Below are 22320 nucleotides of genomic sequence, written 5' to 3'. Positions count from 1 at the left end.
TGAAACTACAGTGTAGTAAATTTAAAACAAATCGGACTTCACCTAACGCGTAATTAAACTCTGGAATTCGTTGATGGAGAACGTGGTGAAGGCTGTTAGCTTGGCAGAGTTTAAAAAGGGGTTAGACGGTTTCCTAAAGGACAAGTCCATAAACCACTACTAAATGAACTTGGGAAAAATCCACAATTCCAGGAATAACATGTATAGAATGTTTGTACATTTGGGAAGCTTGCCAGGTGCCCTTGGCCTGGATTGGCCGCTGTCGTGGACAGGATGCTGGGCTCGATGGACCCTTGGTCTTTTCCCAGTGTGGCATGTACTTCAGACAGACTTCATAGAAAGTCTAAAAATTGGTTTTGAACATACCAATTTGGCCGTTTTTGTGAGAAATGTCCAAATGCAGGTTTATGCCACTTTTTGGACTTTTTACTCTTTTGAAAATGAGCCCTATAGTCTACTCAAAACCATATTTAGGTAATGGTGAAGCCACTAGTGGTTTGGAGATCTTCCAGCAGTGCCATTTTATGGGCTTTCTTGGTGTGGTCCTCTCTAATACTAACATTATAACAATTTACAACAGAGCAAACAAGATAGGGGCCAGGAAAGTTTGCCAAATGGCGCACCCTCAGGTACAGTTTAGCTACACCTTTAGACACCAAACTATCCTTACACTCTGATACAGCACAACACAATTCATATGCAAGTGAACATAAAGCTATGCCAGTGATGGGATTAGTGTGATCAGATATGACTACAGCTCTAGCTGAAGGTGACATTTTATGCCACTTAGAAGGTCCTGCATATTGTAAAAGGTATCAGTTGCTTAATAAACCTGGAAAGTTGTTCTAGTTGGTCCCCAACTGATTATATGCCTAGGGGCTTTTTCCATTTTCTGAAGAGTACAGGACTGAGGTAGTAGTGTACAGGGCTTTGAGCCTTTTGGTGTGTGAGGGTCCCCCCCCCCCCCCTTTTTACTCTAGGACCCAACTGAATATAACCCCAGAATCTGCCCCAAGCAACAGATTGCCTGGGGCCCTTTTTTAATAGGAAGAGTAAACCCTACAGGTTTATTGCTGTTGGCTTAAGGCATATCTTGCTGCCAAATATAGAGCTCTGGCACAGTTGGTCATATCTTAACTGACCCATTTTGTTAGCTCTAAAGCTGTGCCAGTTGTATTTCTACAGTTACAAAACATGTGGTTCTCAGCCAGCCACATGGATACTGGTTATGAATGCCAAAGCCCAGTATTGCCCAGCTAATTGCTATATTCCCCCAAAAGGTGAAACCTTGGTCAACTTGCTATCTATTGGTTATAAACGCCCAAGAACATTCCCCAGGCCAAGCTTGTAGGAGATCTTGTGTAAGGCAGTGCCAAGATGTTCTGGTGGTAGCCTAGGGAGCTAGCAGGATGGAGAGCCTTGGGGCTTGAGCTTCAATACTGAATCAGTTGCAGAGAATGGAGGAACTGATTAGTGGGTGAGACAGAACATACGCATAAAACACACACTACATGACTCAGCATTGGAGAACAAGATGTATTATGACAGGTGGCTGCCACCTGAGAGTACACTGACATTCAGTGCACATGAAACTTCAGCAGTTTCAGAGGATCTTCAATCCTTTCCACAAAACCCATGATTGAAGTCTATAACATGCATAAATTCTTTTAAAGCATCAGAGCAGGAACTGCTGTGCCATATTAAGATACCTTGGTTCAAATCCAGAATACAAGATTGAAAATACTTCCTATTTCAATCGGCACTTAATCTGGCAAATTGAAGGACTTTATCAAAGTTTTTTATATCCAAAAGCTTGGGTAGAAATTTGTGTTCAGTTCCTCGTGGAATGTTCAGGAAGGCCCAATACCTATAAATTGTCAACTTGTAGCCCTGCAAGGAAGATGTATATTCATTGTAGCTCCCCCCCCCCCCCCCCCCAATACCTCTGTTGTGGTTGTGAATAGCAAAGGATTTGACAGAACAAATTAAATAGCATGAGTCACTCATCCCTTTGTTTTTACCTGAAGGAACGCTCCTGTATTAGTTTGTAGGGAGACACCTGCTCATTAGGCCTTATGGCCTTTGGTAAAGGCTGCTCTTGATCCTCCTGTCCCTGAGAGTAGAAACAAGCTAGCATGGCTGGACTGAGCTCTGTTAATTTTCTTAGAATTGGATTCCTCAAATTTCACTCAAGCTGAGCCATTAAAATACAGCTGCTTGTGTCTGCACCTTAATGTATGGTCATCCATGAAGCTCCAATTACTGTTCTGATTGTATTTTGACTTTTGTCTTCCTTCCCCCCCCCCCATGAGGAGTTTTGATATTTATTAGAACTTATTTACTGCCCTTTTGAAGGAATTAAATCTGTGATGTGTTAAATTACAAAGTCAACACAAAGGAATAGATAGCCTAAGGTGTAAATATCTAAATAATGTTAGAGTAACAGGAGTAAGAAAATAGGTATTAATCCTAGGAAAACTGCAAATAAGTCAGAAAGGTGATTGAATATTAGGAGTGGCTAAATATATCCTGCTATAGTATGTGTAGCTGGTGGCATTCCTTGTGTGTGACTTAACAAATTAGTTAACCCTAGAACGCATGACGTTAAAAATATACATATTAACGTCATGGGGGCCTTTTAGGCCCCCATGCACATAATGTACAAAAACACACTTAAATAACTTTCACAAGTTTATTTCAAAATTGCTCAATAAAATATGAATAGTGGACAACATTTTAATTATATTTTTTCACAGAAAACACCAAAAAATCTTTTTTTTCCCAAATTTCACGCAAAGACATGAAAACACACAAAAATGCATAGAAATCTATAGCAAACTAGCTGCAGCTACATTTTTATTCTAACTTTCTTTTCTATTATATTAGTCTTCCAAACAATTCTGACATGTTATTTTTTCAGAAGAGTGTTCTTTGCAAACAGTTTCCTTACAAGTGGAACAATATCGCTCAGTTTTCCTCTCTATGTTTCTTGGACACATGAAACAACGCTTTCGTTTTCTTTCTCCTGGCTCTGGAGTAATCTGAAACTGTACGCCACACCGTTTCATTGCTTCTTTAGTTTTCTTTGGCAAGCATTTCAAGTCGCTTCGCTCTATCATGTGAGGTATTACAAGTTCATGACAAAGGTCCTTCAAGAATAAGCGTCTCCTGTCCTTCCTCTGTGCATGAAATTCAGGATGAGTTTCTGTATAAATAATGAATGAATTTAGGGCTGCTACATCAAGCATATTTGAAAATAGTACTACAGGCCATCGTTTTGTTTGCCTCTTACACGAATATTCTCCCACCATCTCATCCATTTTATCTACACCTCCTTTTGTTGCATTGTAATGCAGGATGATTTCTGGTTTCAATTTTTGGTTATTGCTGTCAACACTGCAATCGTGATGCATGGTACTGAGTAAAATTACAGATTTCTCCTTCTTTGCCTTGTAAGATACCAAAGTCGCTTTGTTATTGAATCCAAAGACACTCTCATAAAGTGCTCGCTGACGATTGTGTTTGAGTGCTGCTGGAATTTCTCGTCTGTTTTGCTTTATAGTACCAACAAGTGTAATAGCTTTTGCAAGCAGAAAATTGCCTAGTTCAACATTGGTGAAATAATTGTCCATGGTGATGTTTCTACCTGAATTGAATATTGGAACAGCAAGAGTTTTGACTATTTCAGACCCCAGATCCTTCTGTACTGGTGCACCAACCTCTTTGCCACAGTAGATTATGCCATTTATGCCATAATAATTTGCAGAATCACACATCCAGAAGATTTTTATACCGTACTTGGCTGGCTTGCTGGGCATGTATTGTATGAATTTGCAGCGTCCTCTGAACGGTACAAGTTGCTCATCTACAGTAACATTAGTACTAGGATTGTAAAGTTTTGTGCAATTTTTGATAAATATGTTCCAGATATAACTGATAGGGGCTAATTTGTCTGTTTCAAACCTCGCTGCACGAGTTCGCTTATCATCAAAGCGAATGATCCTTCTAATTTCCTCATATCTGCCCACTGACATTGTCGCCTTATAGTGTGGATCAGAAAGTGGGTCCAGAAATAATTCTCGTATTGGGACATCATACGATTTTTGACTCCCTGCCAGCAGGAAAAGTCCAATATATGCATAAAGTTCCTCTTTTGAGATATTTTTCCAGGACTTATTTTTTGCTGAAGCGATACGTCTTCCTTCTAGGTTTGAACATAATAGGACCTCTTCTGCAATATTGTCAGAAAAATAAGTACAGAATACATCTTTAGGGGTAAAGTAACTGGGACTTCCCACAGCTCCTTGAGCCTGTCTCACAATATTGTGTATTGGAGTACGTCCGACTAATGTAGGATTACTGTCCCAAAAAACATTCGTTTTGGATGTTCTACTTATCACTTCTTGAGGATCCACTAGATTCACTTCTTCATCATCAGAAGAATCACTGGATGAGGATGTTTGATTAGCTGGTGGCAGATATTCTTCATCAGACAAAGATAGTTCACTTTCATCATCGCTTTGAAACATAATCGCTTCAATCTCTTGGTCAGTCAGACACTTGGAGGAAGACTGTGCCATTGCTGACTAGATGTTAGAAAATGAAACAGATTTCCTCTCAACAGCTTATCTTATCACAGGTCCTTCAGCAATTAGCTCACACTGTATACTGTCCTCAGTGTTCAGAGGACCTGAGGTGATGTCATGGCCTTATCACTCCCTCCAAAAATCACATGACATCCTCACATGTTATTATCCACACCCTGGCCCTTCCACCAGCATTACTGAGTACAAATAAAGTAACTTGAGACACAAACACTTCTGAGAACATGATAAAAACAGCGGGGGCCTAAAAGGCCCCCAATTCGTACAGATGTAGTTTTCACCAAACAAGCATTGTTACACCATAATGCCTATGAAAAAAAATTATATGAACAACTGGATATTATCAACAATGACATACTTGAGGAATACCTTGAGTTTCAAAATTCTAACTAAAGTAATTTTGCAGATAATAGCAAAAATGTAAGCATGGGGGCCTAAAAGGCCCCCAATATGCGTTCTAGGGTTAAAGGCCTGGTTGAAATGCCAAACTTTCATCTTTTCCTGAAGTAGAGGTGGTCCTTTGTTAAGCGAAGTCTTTCAGGGAGTGGGGGCTATTCTGGAGAAGACTCGTGGGTATCACATGTGATTCCCTTTGGAGAAGGTGTGGTTAGGGGTGCTCCTTGGGAATACCTTAGTGACCTTGGAGGGATGTGCAGATCTGTTTTTCAAGTACTCTGGGCCACTTGCTTTAAGGGCCTTAAAAATAAAAGTTTTAAATTTAGCACTGTATTGGTAGCTGTGAAGGTTTTGCAAAATGGTGTGATATGGTCACTTCACTTACCTATGGTCTTGCAGCATTCTGAATCAATTGGAGCTGGTGCATTACAGTAATCAGTCTTGATATGGCATGCACAACTGAAGTCTTGCCTTCACAATGTAAGGTGACGGGTAGCATAGTTGTCAAGTGACACAAGCAACCTTCAAGAGCAGCTTCTATTTGAGGTATCGGAGTAATTGAATCTAGCTGTATTCCAGGGTTCCCGACTTGTGATTTGAGGGGAAGTTCATATTTCCCAAGAGATTTTGATGTGGATATGTGCCAACTTGCATTGGACCCACTGAAGCTGTTTTACTTGGGTTCAGGCAGTTTGTCTTTTAACCTGTTAATTGATTGGTTTATTCAGGTATGGTAGGATATGTCATGTGTGGCTAAACTATATTAGTTGAATGGACATGGATTTATTTGCTGTAGGTTTTGCTTCCAGATATTAACATTCTAGTAAGTCCATAGTGTCCTTAAATTTACCTCAAACAAGTAAAGATGTGGTAGGTATAGGTATGAAATACCTGGCATGCATTGGAAATCTTTAGAATGGAAGCTATGCCCAAAAACAAGCATTCTTCAATTACAATATTGTGAATCAATTGCTTGTTTCAAAAAAAACAAGGACTAGGGGTCGCATGATGCTACTGAGGTGAAGCTGGAGACATTTATTCACTCAATATGTAATTACTCAAATTCATTGCCAGAGAAGTGTAGTAAGTTAGCGTAGGGTTTTAAAAAGGTTAGCAGAAGTTTTAGTTCATAGTTCCATATTAAAATGGACTTGGTATAAGCTGCTTATCCCAGGGAAAGGAGTGGATTTTCCTGTTTACTTTTTTTTTTTGGGGGGGTGGGAATGGAACTTGCTAGATACTCATGATCTGTATCTGCCACTGTTATAAACATGATACTGGGGCTTTACGCACCTCTGCTCTGACCCAGTGTAATAATGCATATGTTAAAGCAATAAGGCCGTTAAAAAGAAAGCAAACGTAAATATTGTACTTCTGAAGTTATTTCTTTATAAGAAACCTGAAACTTCGTAAGTACATAAGTAATGCCACACTGGGAAAAGACCAAGGGTCCATCGAGCCCAGCAGCCAATCCAGGCCAAGGGCACCTGGCAAGCTTCCCAAACGTACAAACATTCTATACATGTTCCTGGAATTGTGGATTTTTCCCAAGTCCATTTAGTAGTGGTTTATTTTTATTACATTTGTACCCCGCGCATTCCCACTCATAGCAGGTTCAATGCGGCTTATATATTATATACAGGTACTTATTTGTACCTGGGGCAATGAAGGGTTAAGTGACTTGCCCAGAGTCACAAGGAGCTGCCCGTGCCTGCAGTGGGAATCAAACCCAGTTCCCCAGGACCAAAGTCCACCACGCTAACCCCTAGGCCACTCCTCCAGGAAACCATTTAACCCCTCTTTAAACTCTGCTAAGCTAACTGCCTTCACCACATTCTCCGGCAACGAATTCGAGTTTAATTATGTGTTGGGTGAAGAGAACTTTTCTCCGATTAGTTTTAAATTTACTAAACTGTCGTTTCATCGCATGCCCCTAGTCCTAGTATTTTTGGAAAGCATGAACAGACGCTTCACATCCACCTGTTCCACTCTACTCATTTTATATACCTCTCATGTCTCCCCTCAGCCGTCTCTTCTCAAAGCTGAAAAGCCCTAGCCTCCTTACTCTTTCTTCATAACCGCTATCATTTTAGTCGCCCTTCGCTGCACCTTTTCCAATTCTGTTATCTTTCTTGAGATGCGGCGACCAGAATTGAACACAATATTCAAGGTGCGGTCGCACTATGGAGCGATATAACGGCATTATAACATCCTCACACCTGTTTGCCATACCTTTCCTAATAATACCCAACATTCCATTTGCTTTCCTAGCCTCAGCAACTCACTGAGCAGAAGGTTTCAGTGTATTATTGACACCCAGATCCCTTTCTTGGTCTGTAACTCCTAACGTGGAACCTTGCATGACGTAGCTATAATTCGGATTCTTTTTCCCACATGCATCACCTTGCACTTGCTCACATAAACGTCATCTGCCATTTAGCCACCCAGTCTCGTAAGGTCCTTAATTTTTCACAATCCTGTTGTGAGTTAACAACTTTGAATAACTGGGTCATCAGCAAATTTAATTACCTCGCTAGTTACTCCCATCTCTAAATCATTTATAAATATATGAAAAAGCAGCGGTCCTAGCACAGACCCCTGAGGAACCCCACTAACTACCCTTCTCCATTGTGAATACTGCCCATTTAACCCCACTCTTTCCTATCCTTCAACCAGTTTTTAATCACAATAGGACATTTCCTCTGTAGCCTTTCGTGAGGTACCTTGTCAATCGCCTTTTGAAGAGCTAGATACACGATATCAACTGACTCCCCTTTGTCCACATGTTTGTTTACTCCTTCAAAGAGTTGAAGTAAATTGGTCAGGCAAGATTTCCCCACACAAAAGCCGTGCTGACTTTGTCTCAGTAATCCATGTCCTTGGATGTGCTCTGTACTTTGATAATAGCCTCTACCATTTTCCCCGGCACCGACGTCAGACTCACCGGTATATAATTTCCCAGATCTCCTCTGGGACCTTTAAAATCGGCATTACATTGGCCACCCTCCAATCTTCCGGTACCACACTCGATTTTAAGGATAAGTTGCATATTGCTAGCAGTAGCTCCGCAAGCTCATTTTTCAGTTCTATCAGTACTCTAGGATGAATACCATCCGGTCCAGGAGGTTTGCTGAACTACCCCATTACGTCCTCCAGGTTTACCATGAAGTCAGTAAGTTTCTCCAACTCGTCCGCTTGAAATACCATTTCCGACACCGGTATCCCACCCAAATCTTCCTTGGTGAAGACCGAAGCAAAGAATTAATTCAATCTCTCTGCTACGTCTTTGTCTTCCTTGATCGCCCCTTTTACCCCTTGGTCATCCAGTGGCCCAACCGATTCTTTTGCCGGCTTCCTACTTTTAATATACCAAAAACTTTTTTTACTGTTTTTTTGCCTCTAATGCAATCTTTTTTTCGTAATCCCTCTTGGCCTTCTTTATCTGCGCCTTGCGTTTGCTTTGATACTCCTTATGCTGCTGCTGCTGCTTGTTTTCAGACTGTTCCATTTTCTGAAGGCGTTTCTTTTAGCCCTAATAGCTTCCTTCATCTCACTTTTCAACCAGGCCAGCTGTCTTTTGGACTTCCTTCTTGTCTAATTCACAGAATGTTTGGCGGCCTCCAGGATGGTATTTTTGAACAGCGTCCATGCCTGTTGTACAGTTTTTACCCTCTCAGTTGCCCCCCTCAGTTTTAACCGTTCTTCTCATTTTATCAGTCTCCTTTTTTAAAGTTAAACACTAACGTATTTTGACTTCCTGTGTATAGTTACTTCAAGGATGATATAAAAACTGATCATATTATGATCACTATTATCAAGCGGCCCCAGTACCATAACGTCCCTCACCAGATCATGCGCTCCACTAAGAACCAAGTCTAGAATTTTTCCTTCTCTCGTCAGCTCCTGCACCAGCTGCTCCATAAAGCTGTCCTTGATTTCATCAAGGAATTGTACCTCTCTAGCATGTCCCGATGTTACATTTACCCAGTCTATATTTGGATAATTGATCACCCATTATTATCACATTGCCCATTTTGTTCGCGTCTCTGATTTTCTTTTATCATTTCTGCATCTACCTGCTCATCCTGGCGAGGCGGACAGTAGTACACTCCTATCACCGTTTTTTTTTCCCTTTTATACATGGAATTTCAACCCACAATGATTCAAAGGTGTGATTTGTGTCCTGTTGAATTTGTAATCTGAGTCAAGGCTCTCGTTAATATACAATGCTACCCCTCCACCAGTCCGGTCCAGCCTATCACTATGATATACTTTGTACCCCTGTATGACACTGTCCCACTGGTTATCCTCCTTCCACCAGGTCTCAGTAATGCCTATTATATCCAATTTTTCATTTAGTGCAATATATTCCAACTCTCCCATCTTATTTCTTAGACTCCTAGCATTTGCATATAGACATTTCAGAGTTTGTTCCTATTTGCATGATGCTTAGTACCTGACACTATTGATTTGCCATCTTGTCTGATCTTTAGTTATATTTAAGGGCCAGCCTGCAAGATCTGATAACACATGTATATTAGCTACAGTAAAGTTCATTCTGTATTTATAGAAGTGTATTGGGGCCCAGTTGACATTCTTAAGGGAACTCGTAGAAGGGATAAACTCTTCCAAGAGATCAGAGCTAAGTGTTCCCTTGCTTATGGTGTATTCCTGTGGTGGTGGTGGTTCCCCAAGTTACCTGATCTATCTGCTAAGTGATCTCCTGTTTTTAATGTGGTTACCATAACAGCCTCTAATTTATTTGCTAGTGAAGATCAGCTGGTTGGGCTTGTGTGATCCAAATCTTCCTTTGCTCTTGGGTCCTGTGAGATCCTGAAGCTGCCCCTCCTTTGCTGAACTTGAGTCCTTTAAACTGGCTGAAAACAGCAGCTCTGTTCTCTGCAGTGGGGAAAAGTCATTCGCTTTCACTCAGTCTGAGGCTTACATCTTGCTGCTTCAAATCCTATTACATTTCATAGTCCAGGCCCTTTCTTTTGTAAGCACAAATTTTGGCTGAATGTTAAATTCAATGTCTTAACTTTTTGAGGCTCTTGCTAGAATACTACCATGGCTGTATTATGTATTAGCCTGTCTGCAGGGTGTCCCAGCTGCTGATACTGCCATTTCTGAGCATGCTTGGTTTCAGTATTGGAACTGAGCATGTGCAGCAGTGTTGCCAGAGGGAAAAAATTTCCACACCAAAACCAGCCCAAAAACTGCACAGTCATTTGCATATGAATAACAATAAATTAATGAGGTAATTTGCATACAAATGACCATTAAGCCCGCCTCCGTGGGGCTTCTATTGGCTGTGGCCGGCGAAAAAGCTGCGGCCGGGCAAAAAAAAGCCACCCAAAATCCTGCAACCCGCATGCAGTGTGAGAAAGCCACAGTGGGTTGTGGAAAGGAGCCCAATTGGGCGGGAAAACCGCCCATCTGGCAACACGTGCAGAAGTGCTCGCATTGGGGGCTGGAGCAGGCTGCCTTTCCACTTCAGAAATATGTGCAAGCCTCCAGCAGTGAAACTCAGCTGGCAAGACTTGGAACATCCCCATTAACAAAGGTATGATCTGGGAGGAGGGGGGAACAGAGGAAATGCATTCCCCTGGTCCACCCCAGAGACTGGCAGAAAATCTAGAGAAAGGGAGCATCCTCTAGTTCCCAGGCCTTAACACTGTCCTATTGGATTTTTTTGTGACTAGTCTTTTAAAAAGCTTGATATATCTTGGTTTAACAATTTTATGCAAAGAATTTTACATAAGTCCCACTTTTTTGTGTGGTCCATATAAATAGCACTTGGGTTAGAGGACTTCTCAACCCAGTCCTTGGGACACACCTAGCCAGTCGGGGTTTTTAGGATAGCCATAATTTTTGCTCACCTTCTTTCAGCAGCAGCTCAAGGTGAGTTGCACTCATACACTGGGCATGTATGAGAAACTTGCATACAATGGAGGTAGGACATGCATATTCATTGCAGATATCCTGAACAGCTAGGTGTATCCCAAGGACTGGGTTGAGAACCCCCAGATTAGCTATTTTTGTGAGGTCCCCCACCCCCCAAAAAAAAACCCAGATAGCTTTTGCTGAAAACATAGCTGTTACCTATCTAATTTTGAAATTTTAGATTAGTTGACACATGTCCAACATTTATTCATATCCCTATGGACTCCAGCTAAACTCGCCAAAATGAATACGACAAAAACCAAAAATAATATGAATGGATGTTGGAAATCTCAAACATATTTATTCTTGTTCATTTGTTCAAGATTATTGGAACTCTGTATGGAACACAATATCTACCTTGAATATTCAAGATGTTTTAACATATAACTGTCTAGTGGTGATTGTATCATTAGGGATCCAAATATATGACTAATATCAAGCACAATTAGACATAATGTTACATCAAGCCTTAAGAACCCTTTTCTTTTGTTGGAAAGACCTTACCAAAGTAATGTATTTAACTTGGTGGAATTCTGTGTGTATATTAGCTAAATATGAATATGCTGCGGCTGAAAAATATAACTCGTTAAATACAATAAAATATGGACTTCTTTACTAGATCAACTACATAACCTCTCGTAGAGTTGAATTTATGTATGATCATGACTTGTTATAGCACTTATTCTTGTATAATCTTAGTCTGAACATGTATGCTGATGCTTTGTTATTGTTAATCTGTTATACTGGTTATTTGCTTTTATTTTAGCCACTTATTGACTACAAAACAATAAAAATATTGGAACAAAAAAAATTAGTTGACACAACCAAGAATAAACAATTGAGATTCATGCTGTCAAACAAAAACCCAAATCTGACTGGGGACACCCAGCTAGTTGGTTTTCAGGCTATGTATGATGGGTCTGACAAATTCCATACATCATAATTGCTAGACTTGTGCAGGTACTCCATTGTGCATAATGAAAACACAATTGGTTTTAGATGTATCCCAAGGAAAATTTTGGGAAGCCATTCTCTTTAATTTAGATTTTTGATCCATCCCTTCCCCTAACTCTAAACGTTATATCAGTAGAAGATGTTTGACTTGCACTCAAATACTATTGAAGGTCAGGCTAGATGCCAAGTTTATGGATCTAATCTTTGGCAGTCTACTCTGTACAGATTCCTGTGGTTATCCATAGCAGAACAGGTAGTAGTGTGGAACATTTCATTTGGGGAGAAGCAAAGCCATAAGGCATCTGATTCAGAAGTCTCATTCAAGCTGAATTTACCTAGGACATGTTAAGCTTGTAGCATTCAGATAATTTTAGCCTGAGTTAAGAGGGCTGGAATAGCTTGCCATAAGCAACCCATGGGCTTGCTGCTTACAATTTTTGTAAAATTTATTTCTACTACAGATGTGGATGAATGCTTCCTGGACTACAGTCCTTGTAATCAGCTGTGTAAGAACACCATAGGATCTTTCACTTGTGACTGTGCAGCAGGTTACAAACTTCACGGAACAGTTTGTGAAGTTATAGGTAAGTAGTAGAACATTAGAATCTAAAGGAAAAGGGTACAAAAAACAACCCCAAAAAAGGGGGTGTGGTGGACCAGTACTTCCAACAAAGGATATTTAAAAAAAAAAAAATGAGATGAAGACATCCTGTGTTTTGGCGGCACAATGTGCCTGCATCAGAAGTGAAAAATTCAATGCAGATTTGAGTCCAAAAAATGCAATGTTTGTTTTAAACAAATACTGCATCAAAAAACAGCGTGGTGCAAGCAAAACAAGCCAAGCCTTAAGTTTTGGAACATTGGCATAACCTTGGGTCCCACCAAAACTTCTAGTTAACATTGAGCAGTAGCAGTGCAGTCATTACCACCTCTAGTTCTCCTGCCACCTTTGCTATTGCCATGGACTAGGTGGGGCTAACTTCCAAAGTGGCGGTGCTATGGCTGATCAGGTCCATCTGTGGCTATAGCTGTTTTTGTAGAAACTGACCTGAACCGGGTTAGTACTGTCCCGTTAAGGTTCATATCAGGACATCTGTAGTTGCAATAGGGCACAGATTGCAATATTGCCCAAATCTTTCATTAAAGGTGCTGCAATAACATGCTCAGAGTTGCATAGATAATTTTGGTAATACAATTGTGTAATTGTAATAGAGAAACTTTCTCCAATATATGCACTTACTAGCCTTGAAAAACAAGACTAAGGTTCCCCTGCTAGATCTGATTCACAATACACGCCACAAATGCAAAAAGCAGCCTGGAAGTTTAGTGAACGATGCTCTAAATTCAGAACATCCCTCCTTTCAGTACCCTTCTCCACCACCGCCAACTCCAGGCTCCGTCCTTTCTGCCTCGCCTCACCCCATGCTTGGAATAAACTCCCTGAGCCCATACTGCCCATCTTCAAATCCTTACTCAAAGCCCATCTCTTCAGTGTCGCCCTTGGCACCTAACCACTAGTCAAGAAACCTAGACTACCCCAACTTGTCATTTCGTCCTCTAGATTGTAAGCTCCTTTGAGCAGGGACTGCCCTCTTATTAAATTGTTTAGCGCTGCGTAACCCTAGTAGCGCTATAGAAATGTCCAAGTAGTAGTAATAGGATAGCACACTACTGTGGATATATAGTGGAATGTCTACATTGGGTACACTCCAAGCTCCTTTTGAGTAACAAACATTTTGCAAATGACTCACCTGGAAAAAAACATGGCTTTTTTTTTTTAATTTTGTTTTTAGATCACTGCTTAAATGAAAAGATGGACAAATATAAAATTGAAAATCATGCCATCAGCCCTTTCATATACCCTTTTGTGTAGGTATCCCCTAATGGATGGGGTGTGAAACTTGTACCATGTATTTGGCAGTTACACTAATCTTCCACTTGATAAAACTGATATTACTAGTATAAAGCTTTGAGTTCTAACCCTTGAGTGGTAAATCCAGACCTCGGTGTCATCTCTGCTACTGGTCTGTGTGCCAGGAGATGGGTTCTGCACTAGTCAATAGTCTGCAATGAGTAAACTGCCAGAGGAAATGACCCTTCAACTTTAGGACAGTCTAAAGCAGAGTTCCTAAGTCCAGTCCTGGAGAACCCCTTGCTAAGTTTCAGGTTGTCTACAATGAGTATGCATGAAAGATTTGCATATAATGGAGGTGTATGTAAATCAAGTTAATTCCTATTCATTGTTGATATCCTGAATACCTGACTGGCAAGGAGTACTTCAGGACTGGACTTGGTGTTCACTGGCCTAAAGGAAGGTGAATGCAGTTCTTACCACCCTTCCCCCCCCCCCCCCGGTTCCTATAATAGACATCCTCCCCCTAATCTTTTGCCTTGACAAAATAGGCCCTTTGTCCTCAGCCCAGTATGTCTTACCCTGGCTGTCATCACAGGATTTCCTTTGCTGTCCCAGGCACAGCCTAGCCTAGTAACTTTTTCATTGGAGGGTCTTGCACACACCAGTAGGGTGGAAAACGATGCACCAACCTCTAAGGGTTATATTGTGATGTTCTAAATATCCAGAACAGGTAACTGAACACAAAGTCCCATGAAAAATAGCAACAAACCCTTTTAGATGTCTCACTGTTTATTCAGTATACAAATCCTGCAGGGGATCAGATGCCAATCTTTAGACATGCCCTTCCCTATGGATAGACTGACTCTCCATTACACAGGGAGAACTGGAGAGGAGGCAAGCCACCTCGGTGGTTTAAGAACTTTCTTGAGGTGGGGATGACAGAGCTGAAAGCTCCCACTGTCTCACACAATTTAATACCTTGAACTGGTCCTGCCGCTTTTTCTTCTGAAAAGCTTCTGCTAGCATAACTATTTGCACAAATGTATTTTAAGTACCATTTTAATGGTAAGGTGTGAAGACTGAATTCACAGCTCATTAAGCTATTAACAGTGAGTAATTACACTTCTGTTCTCTTTAGACGACAACACAAGAATATTACTAGCAGGGACCAAAGAGCTTGGTCTTCTGGATGTGAGGAGTAGCAGGTACCAGACTCTCACCTCTGTGGAAGTGGCACCTGTAGCAATTGCATATGACTTTAAGCGAGAAGCTTACTACTGGGTAGATAAAAAGAAGACACTACAGACTTACATGGTTGGCTCAAAAGAGGTCACTCAGCTTTACCCAGGTAAGCTTTAACTCTATTTTATTCTTCTGCTCTATGTAAAAAGGCATACTGGGTCGGATGGCTGTCCAGATAGTCCTGTTGCTAACAGTGATAGGTTACAAGTACCTAGCAAGCTTCCATGCTGCTTACCTCCAAGGATACCCAGTGGCTTCCCCAAGTGACTTCCAGGAACTTGTCCAGACCTTTTTAAACCCCACACAACTGCTTTTAGCCATAAGCTCAAACCTTCCAGAGGATAATCATACAAGAGGGGAAATTCTCGACTAGATCATAAATACCAAGAAACAGGCACTTGCCCCTCTTTTTTTTTTTTTTTTTTCTCCTGTACAGTACTAGTACCATTAAACACTAACACATGGTACATGCAGCACTCTAGACAAATACCTATTGTACAAGCAGTGTCTCATTTCACAAAGACTTTCTAAATCAGGAAAAGGCTTTACCTCCTGTGACAAAAGGTTTTAATCCTGTAAACTGCATTATTTCTTGGAAGTGTTTCTCTAGTTTGGCCAGAAGGTAGTGCATGTCTGTTACTGAAAAATGACTAATGCATATAAGAGAACCTGCAGTGATGTGGTCAGCTATTTTAAAACTTGTTCTGGGCTCTGATTGAATATGGATCAAGACTGGCCCAGTCACCTGTTTTTGTTAATCTGTTTTTATGGTTCACTGTTCAAATCTTTTTCATGACAGTAATTTTTAGTTCATTGCCTCTGCTTGCCTGGACTGACTAAGAATCCTGGTGGCTTGTGTGTTGTCCTGAGTGCTTTCCAGGAACTGTGGGACCACTGGGAGAGTGGCCCCCAGTAACCTAGAAATCACTGGGGAACACTTTGAGTGGGAACACCTTAAGTGTGGGAGACTCACCCAGAAGCGGTTGGGGCCCAGTTGGTGGGAGGAGGGTGCTAGTGTAGAGCACAAGTGGCAGGTGCAGGCAAATCCTGCAACTCCTGACCTTTTGAAAGATGGCAGTGGAAGAGTAACATTCCAAACAGTTGGTTGGAATTATCTGACCTCATGGGCATTTGACAGTTTCTGGCCTTTAAATGCCAAGATGTCAGACTGCTAGAATTCTTGCCCTTAGAGCCTTCATTGGCCAGCACCATCTTGCAGATATGATGAATAACTTACTTTTGTCCTGGACCCAGAACTAACTCTGCCCTGTCAGGCCAGATACTGCATTGTGAAGGTGATGCTGAAATTCCTCCAGTGCAACTGATTTTAAAAAGTCTGCACCACCCTTCCCCCCCCCCCCCCCCAAAAAAAAAAAAAAAAGTCTGAAACATGGTCAGCTTCCTGTTCTGCTTATTTATTTAAGACCACATACCAGAAACCACTCTTAGCATTAAGGTAGGCAAGAAACGTAATGTATAAACTTGGAAAAATATCATCCAGGTTTGGTATGGTATAGCATTTTCAGGTCTATGTATATTCTGATCGTCTTTGTTGGGACTGGATCTCAGTCCTGCTGGTGATCAGGAACAGTTTCTACATCTTAACCAGTGCTCGATGGACTCTTGGTCTTTTCCCAGTGTGGCATTACTTATGATCTCTAACTCATAACTTCACCTTGACATTTCCTTGATGGCAATAGGCCAATAGAACAAGAGCATCTCGACTGGCTGGATAGCAGGGTCTAAGGGCACTGGTTATGGTAGGCAGCTGAAGAGGTCCTGAAACTGGTCACATACCAGTGCATGTCCCGTTTTTGTTGAGCAGTGCTGAAGGCAAACATGGTGTATCTAGATGTAAGCATTGGTATTCTTTTTAGCTAGGCGCTGATCTGTTCTCCCTGTGCAAACTAAGGAGCTATCAAATGCTGCAGTCATAAATCTTGCTGCAGCCTTGGGAATTCTCCCAACAATGGAAGAGCCTTGCTTCTGGGCACAGGTTATTTAGAGTTTAGTTGCTTTTTATTTTGAAACTCAAAACTTGAAGTGATCAGAAATGCACCAGTTTCAATTACTACAGTTTGTAGCAAGCTGAATCTGTCATCTTCTGTAAAGTCTCTTTGAAGGGGGGGGGGGGGGGGGGGAGAGAGACCTGGTCAGAACTCAAATACATTGACTGAATTTACTGAAACCAGCCCAAAATACAGATTCAGCCATGCTTCAGTTGGACTAAAAATTCTTTTTTTTTTTTTTTTTTTTTTTGCGAGAAGTGTGCTGTCTTTCCACCAAATGTAGGCCCTCCCAGTGTTTACCTTAAACCCTAGTGGCCTAGATGTGGCAGGAGCAATCCCTCAAGCAGCCAATTCAGTTTCAGCTGAAACCAAAAACCTCTTTTGGTTGCCTTCTAGACTTAATGTACTTTGCAGATATCGACTCCCTAGAAAGTATTTTAATCCTAAGGCTTTCTGTGAACCTCCACATAGTTGAAAACCTTTTCTGTTGTCTTGAGCCCCCTACCCATTCCATTACAATGTTTGGTTATAACCCCTTCCAAATAAGCATCCTTAACTTCATTGTACCTTAGAGTAGCAGATGGAGGTTGCTCCTATCCCTGGCTTCTGGTAGGAGAGAGCACACAGTTGGCTTGTCTCGCACAAACTCCGTCAAGCACTTATATTTCAATAGAAGGACTCGCCTAGTGGGGATGGGCTGTAATAACATTCTTCCACTTAACCCCCCTGCTAGAACTTCAGAGCATGGTGGGCCATACACAAATATATGGGAGGGAGAAAGGAAGTAAAATGTCAGATGAGTACAAAACTTAGGACGTGCTTGTAAAAGCTCTAAACTTCCTACATAAGGAGAGAACAAAATAATGCCATGTTGGGACAGCACAAATAAGTGTGGTTAAGACTAATAGTCTGATATGTGGATATTAGCTACTCCTGGACGTTAGAGCATGGGATAAAGCAAAATCAAACCAATTTCTAGCTTATCAGTAGACCATGACCATGTACCATACACTTCTTGATCAGAAACTTTGGATGTACATTTCCACACATCTTATTTAAACACTATACATGTAGAGACTTCCGGTTAGGTCATGGAGCAGTGGCTTACTGCTTTTGAGGCCCCCTCCCCCCCCCCCCCCCCCCCCCCCCATAATTCTGCACTTGATACCTTTTGTTACCCTGTTTCCTTGCTCATTACCTGGAAGACTAAGCATTATGCGCTACTTTATGTATACCTGACCTGCCTATATCTCCTGTTAGGCATCTGTTTTGATGGCATCTAAGCCTGCACAGCAAGATACAGAGGTCAGGCAGCAGCTCCAAAGATAGATAAATGCATGCAGTCTCCTTTGCCCAGCTCAGTGGAATGCCAAAATAACCAGAGTTGTGGGCTGCAGTGGAGCATGCTGTCAGCCACCAGTTGATTCTGGACAAATTGGACTGTATGGAGCAGAGATTCATGACTGCCAAGCTCCATGCAGTACACCATTGTGTCTGAACTTTGGAGTACAGTGTTCAGACACTAGTGACTGGGAGGCCCCTACTGCTAAAAGTCTTAGCTTGAAACAGTGGAGGACATGGAGAACCAAACCAGAAAGAAAATCTGACTAACTGGATTACCAGTCTGCTCCAGATCGTGAGTTAGGGTGCCATGAGGAAATATGGCTTCCTACTGCCCTATCCTTGACATCCGCAGGTTCATTCAGGTGGAGCACAGACACCACCTGAGACCGAGATGCATTGGTATTCCCACTTTTTTTTTTTTGGGGGGGGGGGGGGTCCTGAATGTTCATAAGCTGGAAGGCTTTGTGAGGAGGGGAATTGACTCTTGCTATTTCCATCTTTCCAAAATTACTCCAGTAAGGTCTTCCTAGTTAGAAGGACCTTTCACCTTTGTCACAGGTGTGCTTTTAGCCTTTTTTTTAATCTGCATAACTCGGTTGTGGATGTGACATGCTCAGTATTTGGAGGGTCCCAGAAGCTACTACCTACATGGATAGGATGTTGGGCTTCTAATCAGAGAATCCTTGAGCAGCGCTAATGGCAAGCAATGTTCCCTTTTGTTACCCCTTAGTCTGTGGTGGCTAGAGGAGTCTATGGACAGCAAACTGAGATTGGAGGTGTATGTGGGGCCTTTAATGGTGGGCACTGTTGCTCTACCAACTTTGCAAGTCAGTCCTTGGGTCATAACAGCCTTGCTCCTCTCCCTTGTGTGCTGTTAGGAGTCCTTTATTACTGAGATTTGGAGTGATGGCTCTTACTAGGGATCCAGTCTGTTGGGACATGTTTAGTTTCATATCTGTTTTAACTACTTCTAATCTGTACTGGGCAATTTAGTTTGTTGCTTGGTGGTGTGGTACATGTTTGCTACGAGTGGCATTGACTCTGCATAAGACAATGCTAGGGTTACAGCTTTTTCCCTCTTCTGTTGAGTTATAGTTTTTTTTTTTTTTTTTTTAGGTTAAGGGTGGCCATTGTTTTAGGTACCCTCGGCGTCTCTAAGTGTGCTGAACACTGAGGCACATTTGGTCAGAAGCCATTCCCTTTTGACACACTAGATTGGAGCTTGGGAACCAGTTAGCTATGCCTGACTTTTTTTTTTTTTTTTTTTTTTTCCTTAATTGTTTGGGATATGTTTGCCTTCCTGGAAAAAAAAATTATGGGGTTTTCTCCTTTTCCATTGAGCCTTTTTTTTTTTTGTTTGGCAGCATGCTCTATTTTTGTTTCCTTTTCTATGGGACTATGGTGAATGTACTTGTGTTGGGGGGGGGGGGGGTAAGGGTTGGTGTTTGTGGTGATAGGGATGCTTTAGGGTTCACCTGAGGGCCTGGAAGCATTTTTTTTTTCTTTAACTTTGCAGTGTTCAGGAGGGTGTAGGCTGGGACACTCTCCTGGATATGTTCAGAAATATAAAGGTTTTGGGTTTAGCGGACACATTTTTGGTCTCCCAAGTTCATACCTGGAATCTGGGAGGTATCCATTCCTCCATAAAAGATACAAAATATTGAAGGCTTTGATTTAAAAAAGTATTGAATGCCTTCTTGTAAGAGACCCATTAGTGCCACTGAACATACTAAAAAGCATACCATTGGTGGGCAGGTCACATCTTTGATTTGCCTGCAGTTGGGAAAACCAGGTGTAATTTTAATCCACAGGGGCACTCTTGAAGACTTGGAGAGCAGTTCATCTGCTGTTTACATAGTGTTTTTACCTTTGATCATATTTGTAGCATTTTCTCTGCCATATATAGTTTTGGGGATATCCCCATCTGTTGGGCATGGATTTTAATGAGGTTGCAGATCCTACCCTGGATAGATCTCACCAAACTGGGAGAGCTCTCTAAACTGAGGGAAGTAAACATGTTATGTTTACTGGATATGGTGGATGTATGGAGAACCTTACATCTTCTGGAGATTATATTCCTTTCCAGAGCTCACTCCACCATGTCCATGACGGATACCTACTTCTCTCTAAGGATCTTTCTTGGTGGAAGCTATCCTGATCGGGGTCAATCATATCTGATCATGCATGGGTGGAATTGTGACTGACAATGGAATCTCAGCATGAGGGAGGTGTTATAAACAGCCCCCAGATAACCTGAAAAGTTATACAAAAAAAAACCTCATAAAACCAGATTTGGTGCAACAGATCTTAATTTAATATTTCAAAATACACCCTTGCAAAGGTGGTCTGTCTCTAGAAGCTAGAGGCACACCCCTTAATGTTTACAGGTTGTATACCCTTTTTAGTTTAAGTATCTGCCCCTAAGTTTTTCATTGGATATTAATCATTTACCAACCCCTAATACATCATTAACTATCATATGACAGTCCTCTAAAAATTTTCCATCACCCTAGCAGCTGAACCCCTAACCATTGTTTTGCTTGGTCTGCACTTTTTTTCTTTAAACCTTTGTGAGAGCTTTGCATAGTTCAGCACATGGCATATTCCATCTTCCCCTTATCACTTTGCACACATTACTTTAAGTTTCTTTTGTTAATGATTTTAAAAAGCTATAATATAGTGGTTTGTTAGGAAGGGCCTACAGAAGTAGTCATCCCTAAAGCGTTCCTTACTACCAGGGCATAAGTCATTTTTGTAATTAAATGAAAAAGCAACATCCTATATAATTCTCACCTCCAACGTTCTAATCTTGCTGCCTGTGTCCTTCAGAGTTGCTGAGCTAGGCTCCGAAGTCAGGCTGATGTCACTGTTGCAATTATGCTGTGAACTTCAGAATCCGCAAAAAAAAAAAATTCCATGCCTCACAGCTGATCCATGTCCAGCGATCTGGGGGGGGGGGGGGGGTGTCAGCAGCAGGCAGGACTGGGGATCTTTCCTGCCTGCCCCAAAGAATTCGCTACACAACCTGGGTGGTTGGAGGGGGGGCAGGGGAGAGGAGGGGCGCTGGACATGGGTGGCTGGAGGGGGGGCAGGGGAGAGGGTCCTGAGACCAGAAAGGTGGAGGTGGAAGGGGGTCCTCAGACCATGAGGAGGGGTGGGGGCACACTCACATTCTCTGTCACACACACTCTTGCCTCTCACACACTCTGAGGAAAACATTGCTAGCGCCAGTTTCATTTCTGACAGAAACGGGCCTTTTTTTTTTACTAGTATTTACATATTTCTCACAGTGGGTTCTGGAGATTCCTAAGTTTTTTTTGGCCTTTTTTTTTTGCTGTCCAAATGGAAATTGTAAAGTCAAGACTTTTCCTTTATCTGAAAAATGCTTTAGTAGTTAAGTTTATATAATATTGCCAGTGACATTTTCCTTTCTCATATTTACAAAATTACCTTAGACATGATCACCAGTGTGTTGAAGGAATTGAAGGTTCTGAAACAGGTGGGAAATCAGGAGACGAAAGGCAAATTTTGGTTCCAAACAAGGCAACTTTATTGCTAGCAAGTGAACAGTACCGAGTAGTCTCGGGACACTGTGTGTCGCGAATCACCTGACACTTACAATTATACTTCCCTACTGGGCCTGCGCACTAGGCCCCTTACACATCACATTTGGCATGCGCAGTAAACAATTGTAGTTCTTACAGTACAAAATTGTAGTCCCAGTACGTACACACGTCATAACAGCGAAATGATACTGGCAAGAAAAACGAAACTTAGCAGCTTATTCTTCACACACACACAATGCTCCTTTCTAGCACAGGAGATAAGGTTCGGCTCAGGAATGCAGGGGGTGTCAGCACCCTCCAAGGTCGCGTTGCTACATGCAAGCTGGTCTTGTATAGGCCTTGCAAACTACTGTTACAAGCTATAAGTCTAATAATCCTGCATTCTGTCCTTACATTAGTAAACAGCA

The 22320-nt window shown here is 41.7% G+C and overlaps 1 protein-coding gene across 2 annotated transcripts in view; it reads left to right on the top strand.

Moving 5' to 3' along the window:
- LOC115463769 (low-density lipoprotein receptor-related protein 1-like) overlaps positions 1-22320 on the top strand; it is a 282424-nt gene that overhangs the window by 55289 nt on the left and 204815 nt on the right. For both annotated transcript variants that reach the window (XM_030194533.1, XM_030194532.1), the window contains exons 7-8: positions 12359-12481; positions 14891-15100. In XM_030194533.1, the coding sequence (XP_030050393.1) occupies positions 12359-12481; positions 14891-15100 (333 nt within the window). The remainder of the gene's footprint in view (positions 1-12358; positions 12482-14890; positions 15101-22320) is intronic.

The sequence above is a fragment of the Microcaecilia unicolor genome, chromosome 2 (assembly GCF_901765095.1).
Source record: "Microcaecilia unicolor chromosome 2, aMicUni1.1, whole genome shotgun sequence".
Taxonomy (NCBI): domain Eukaryota; kingdom Metazoa; phylum Chordata; class Amphibia; order Gymnophiona; family Siphonopidae; genus Microcaecilia; species Microcaecilia unicolor.
Note: the sequence above shows the minus strand (reverse complement) of the source record. Positions and strands in the feature narration are given on the sequence as shown.